This window comes from Drosophila grimshawi, unplaced genomic scaffold, assembly GCF_018153295.1.
Source record: "Drosophila grimshawi isolate 15287-2541.00 unplaced genomic scaffold, ASM1815329v1 contig_1377, whole genome shotgun sequence".
In the NCBI taxonomy this organism is placed as follows: Eukaryota; Metazoa; Arthropoda; class Insecta; order Diptera; family Drosophilidae; genus Drosophila; species Drosophila grimshawi.
In genome coordinates, this window is record NW_025062900.1 from 19,213,648 (window position 1) to 19,219,021 (window position 5,374).

The following is a 5,374-nucleotide window of genomic DNA, read 5'->3' on the forward strand; positions in this document are numbered from 1 at the left end:
AAAGTTATTTGGAATTGCTTTTGTATAATTTTCAAATGAGAATTCTAAGTAGTATCCCAGTTTCTCATTTCTTGAGCCGTTCTCTAACTCCCCTTCCCCTCTCACTCACTCTCTCTCTCTCCCTCTCTCTCTATCTCTCTCTCATTTGATTAACTTAAAACCCAAATTATTCCATTAGGGCCAAGGCCTGCGGGTAAGACATGATCTAGAAATTGGTCCCGTAATAAAAACCGCCCCCAGATGATGGCAAAAAGTGTTCAAAACTGCACTTGTCGAAATTCCCAAATGTCTACTTTTCAACGCGCTTACGATTTTTAAGCTGCTTTTAATAAATTCGACACAAAATTGAATTTTCATAACGGTTTGTCCCAACACTTGTCCTTTTGACACCACCACCACCCTAACAGTTGGGCAGCCGGGCAGCCGGGCAGCATCTACGGGGGCCTCGGGGTATGGGCAACTTATGCGGCAGTCACTTAAAAAGTGATTCATGGACAAAGTCACCCCTGATAAACGGCGCCTTTAAGTAGACTCGGCTTTTTCAGTTCCAGCTGTTTGTTTGTTTTGCTAGCATGTGTGTTGACGAGGGGTGTGAATTAAGATCTGTACAACAAGTCTATACATAGACCCTTCCTCGCCAAGGATTTTTGAAAATACTATTACTTGACGGGCTTATGGACAGTTTTTCTTTCTTTCTCCTATTATTGGTAAAAATCATTTTTATATTATATTATTAATTATCGAAAGAATATTTGAATACGGGATAATTTCGGAACTATGATTTTTGCTTAATTTTATATAAATTTCGATAAATATTTTTGATATATATTTCTGCTTTGCTTTTTTGCGATCAGGGAATGGGGTGGTATCAAAAATTGATCTTGTTATGTTTCTGCTATGCTTATATAATTATGTGCCCCTCTTCGAACCTGCGACATTTACTCTTATCAATATTTCAAAACATGTGATAAGCACAAATTTGATAATAGTATCTAACAAAATATTCTCAAAAGTAAAGTTGTAGTAGGCTTAGAATTTTCTATAGTTACTTTGCCTCGCAGTTTACAAATGGAAATAACAAAATTTATTTCATTATATACTTCACTGAATGAGGTACGTTTTTTGTAAATATTTGTGAAATATTATTTTTTGCATATATCCATTCGTAGGAATTGTAAAAATGAGCAAAAGGAGAGGTCGTCCTGTCACACATTCTTGCAAGAGACCAACTCTGGCTCAGCAAAACATGGCGCTCAAGGCTGAAGTGGAAGCTCTCCTCGAAGAGAGAAATAGGCTCATGGAAGGGAAGACAACAATAACAGGATCTGCTGAGGTGGACACAACGAAAATCTTTGAGACAGTAATGAATGATTGCAAAACGGTGGTTAACACTTTAACCGCTATTGTAAATAGTATGACGGCAACCGAAGGGCTGGAGCAAGCCATAAGTACCTTGGCGGACAAATTGGAAGAGACACTCAATCAGAATATAGAATTGGAGAATATTAATCGGAAACTTCACGACGACCAAAATCGGACAACCTGCGTAGTGTGTTTTTCCGAAACGACCGAAATTGGGGATCATTCCATCGTCTCATTGCCCTGTGGCCACCTATTCGGGAAGAATTGCATTACCCAATGGCTGCGTGAACAACAGCTGTGCCCCAAATGCAGACAGGAATGCCGGGTTGGTCAAGTGCGTCAACTGTGCTTTGATATATGAATTGTCATTTTATATATATATATATGTTATTGTTATGTTAAACGGGTTCAGGTTTATTTTTAGGGCTAGCACAAGTTGAATGGCAATAGTATTCAACTTAATGAATAGAATAAGACATCAGAGGTTCGATTCGATTGTCATTTCTTTAAAAAGATGGAGATTTAATCCAATATAATATTGAAGAGCCCTGTCATCAAATGCATTAATAACGACACTTCCAATATTCAGATTGTGTTTGCCAATATACGAGAAATAAACAGAAAGAAACATCAAACACATTGAATGCCATCAATTTCCTTGTGTAAATTTGAAAAGACGAAACCTTTTCGAAAACTCGTACATCCTTTATATTTTATTGTATTCCATCCGATATGCCCGTTTGGCAATCGCACAAAAAATTAATGGCTATGAGTAACAGTAACGCTTATAATGATTTCGACCCCAATTTATCAAGCGATTTTCCAAAGAAACTCGACGAAAGTGAAAAGTTGCAAAGGCGCACTGTGAAACGTGGCAAAAGGGAGATGAGATGAAGGGAGATGAAAACAAAGTTTGTAATAAATAAGTATAAAGCACGAGTAATCAAACAATGATGATGCGCAAGAATTCACATTTTCAAAATGGATGGATAGCAGGCAAATGAATGAATTATATGCAAATATGTATGCGTCAAATGCCCCCAAGTTCTCAGGGGTGGATGGGATGGGATGGGATGGGATGGGAGACTGTAGCGAAGCGCGGCATGTCAAAAACTTTCTGACTTCAGGACTTGAGAGGCCTGTTTGTTATCATTATCATTAGCCCCATCGAGGCAGCACATTTTTCACAAATGTCTGCGCCGGGACGACGAGGCGGCGAGGGCGGGGCTCAAGGAAGTGGTTGGTTTTTTTTTTTTCCTGCTTTTACTTTTGCTTTGCATAGCTGTCGGGGGGCGGCCTCCCAGACGATGGTCATGAATTATGGCTTACAGTATTTCTTAAGGTGGTCTCTGCCATTGCCGGAAAGCAGCACTTTCATTAGCTTAAATTTTCTGGAAATATTTTGCAGCCATGAGTCTCCCATTTATTTATTTTTTGTTGTTTTTGGGTTGGTCGTTTGGTTTTGTGTTTGTTGTATGTGTTTTCTCATGAACGCGTTGAAAGTTGTTTTTAATTTGGTTTACAGATTATTAGCTGCTCATCGCTTAATGCAAATTCGATTAGGCGAGCTGCCGAGGTGTTTGCGTTGTAAACGCATTCCAATTAATGCTTTATGCTTTTTCCATTCTCCTTCTCAATTTATTGGATTTCATTTTAATTTTCTCAGACATCAACGACATTTTAATGCCCGGCCAACTCACCTACGTGTGATTTGGAAGGCGCGATAGGCGAGAGCAGCTTGCCCCGTCATATTCCTATGACAAGCCGAGTGCCGCGCGTGCTGGCCAATTATTCTTGGAACAACAACAGCAACGACTTGGAACGTGTTCAGGTCGTACACTTTGAAAAAATATATACAGCAATTTAGAAAATCCTCTGATTAATTGGTAAAAAAATGTCCAAATTGACCTACTATATTTCTATATGTAACTATAATCTAATTATATACAAATATAATAACAATCATTATAGTAATAATTAAGTCTCTGTATTAAAATGTAATATTTGAATTTTAATAAACATTAAAATGAGTTAAAATTTGTAAATTCAATTGAAGTTATTACATTAATTTTTATTAATATTATTATTTGCTTCCTATTTTTCTGAGACGACTGATATTAGTTGGCTTTAACTAAATAAATGAAATAAGCTTTTAGATTTCGGTCCCGTTGTTTTTCTGAGTGTACTCAAAGTCGAGTTTGAGCTGTCGGCAAACGAGGCACTGAATAAGTTGCGCTTATGACAAGTTACATGTACATTTAGCGCGCTCCACATAAACGACATACACATGTCCATATATAGAAGTCCATGTGCTGCTTAAGAGGTGTGTGTGTGTGTGTGTGTGTGTGTGCCTGTATGTGTGTGGGGGGAGGGGGCGGGGAGGTAGTACACACGCACAATGTCGTTGAACATTTTGAAAATTTTCATAATTTTATCGTTTTTCTTGTAAATGTCGTTTGGGTTTCTGGTTTTTTTTTTTATATAGCGTACGTTCACCCGCGCGTCTAGGGAAATTATTATGTGAAATACCTATAAAAAAAATAAACAAAAAATAATAAAAACAAAACAAAACAAATGTAAGCCTTATCTGCCACTCTTGATTTTTGTTTTTATGACTTGAATGCATAAATTTACTGGCTAAGTACGAGCATTTTGACCCGACAACTCGACCGTGTTGATAAGTGCGCAAGGTGAAACCAGGCAAAAGTTTTTATACTATTCGTATGACAAAACATACAAATACTAAGAGTGACATAAGTATATATAAATATATATATCTTATAAGCTATTTGTACAGTGTATACATTATAGTATCAAGGCAAGCCTACATTAATTATTTAACATTTTACTATCAGACATACAAGCCGTGGACATGGACTATGGATATGGTTCGGATATAACCCACATTATGTGTAGAGCTGAAAACCATAAAGTCAGTTTGCTATTTTTGAAAAATGGGGTTAGTTCTGATTAGTACTTGCTAATATTCAAACAGGCACTCAAAGTATAACCATGGTCTAAATTCAAATACCATTCGGAATAGAATTTTCTACGTTTCCTTATTTATATTTCAAATAAAAGTACAAAATACTTATTGCCAGAATTATTCAGCTTTTGCTGAGTATACAAATTGTAGTGAAGTTTGTATCTTGGCTCAGCATCAGCAATTGAATCGATTTATTTAGCATATCTCCGTTTATTTGCGGTAGCCATATGAAGTACATATGTCGGAGCAACCCTGATCGAAATACTATATCACATTATATATTTACTTACCAAGATATCCAGAATTTTTTTTATAATATATAAGAATTTCAAAGTGTCAACTTATGGATCAATCTGAGTTCAAAATCTTTACCAAAAATGATTCAATTCATCAAAAATATCTTATTATATTATTGCACTTAGTCAAGTTATTAATATCAGAAATGTTCATGCATCTTTTATTCATTTAAAAAGAAATTGAAACAGCTAGTAAAACTATTTAAAAAAATCTCCAAATTATTTAGACAACGCTTGTGCTGAATTCGAGTACAAAATTCTTGATTTTAGGCAGCTGACTTACAAAGAAACACTTACAGTTGCTGGCTGCTAAAGTTGCCGAATATTGAATCCACCTTGAATATATTGAATATGCATTTCTGTTGTTGTTGGGTATATTCAATATTCGATGGCCACACGCAATAGTAAAAGTGACAGGCCCCGATTGCAAAGGTGACGCAATGATGCACTTGCTCATTTCATTGCCCGTGGGGACATGGCAGCTATACCCAAATTATATCTCAACTGGTCGACAATCAGTCAGTCAGTTGGTCAGCAGAATGAAGCATCGTTTGATTAGCCAATTTATGGCACGTTCCTCTGCTGCAACAGCAACTGTAGCAGCAGCAGCAACTGCTGTTTGCCACGAAGAATTTGGAGCGAGTCGGCTGCGCAGCGCATGACCATAAAGTGCAACCGTTGGCAACCGTTGGCAACTGGTGGCAACTGGCGGCAAATTGTCGCAAAAATG

The 5,374-nt window shown here is 37.0% G+C and overlaps 1 protein-coding gene across 1 annotated transcript; it reads left to right on the plus strand.

Annotated features, from left to right (window-relative positions):
• Positions 1–1,176: 1,176 nt before the first annotated feature.
• On the plus strand, positions 1,177–1,997 carry LOC6566811 (RING-H2 finger protein ATL30). The gene has a single exon (XM_001992852.3). It carries the CDS (start codon positions 1,181–1,183, stop codon positions 1,721–1,723), a length of 543 nt encoding a protein of 180 aa, XP_001992888.2. The 5' UTR covers positions 1,177–1,180; the 3' UTR covers positions 1,724–1,997.
• The last annotated feature ends 3,377 nt before the right edge of the window (positions 1,998–5,374 follow it).

Coding starts and splice junctions, on each gene's coding strand:
- LOC6566811 (XM_001992852.3), top strand. CDS start 1,181: ATGAGCAAAAGGAGAGGTCGTCCTGTCACACATTCTTGCAAGAGACCA.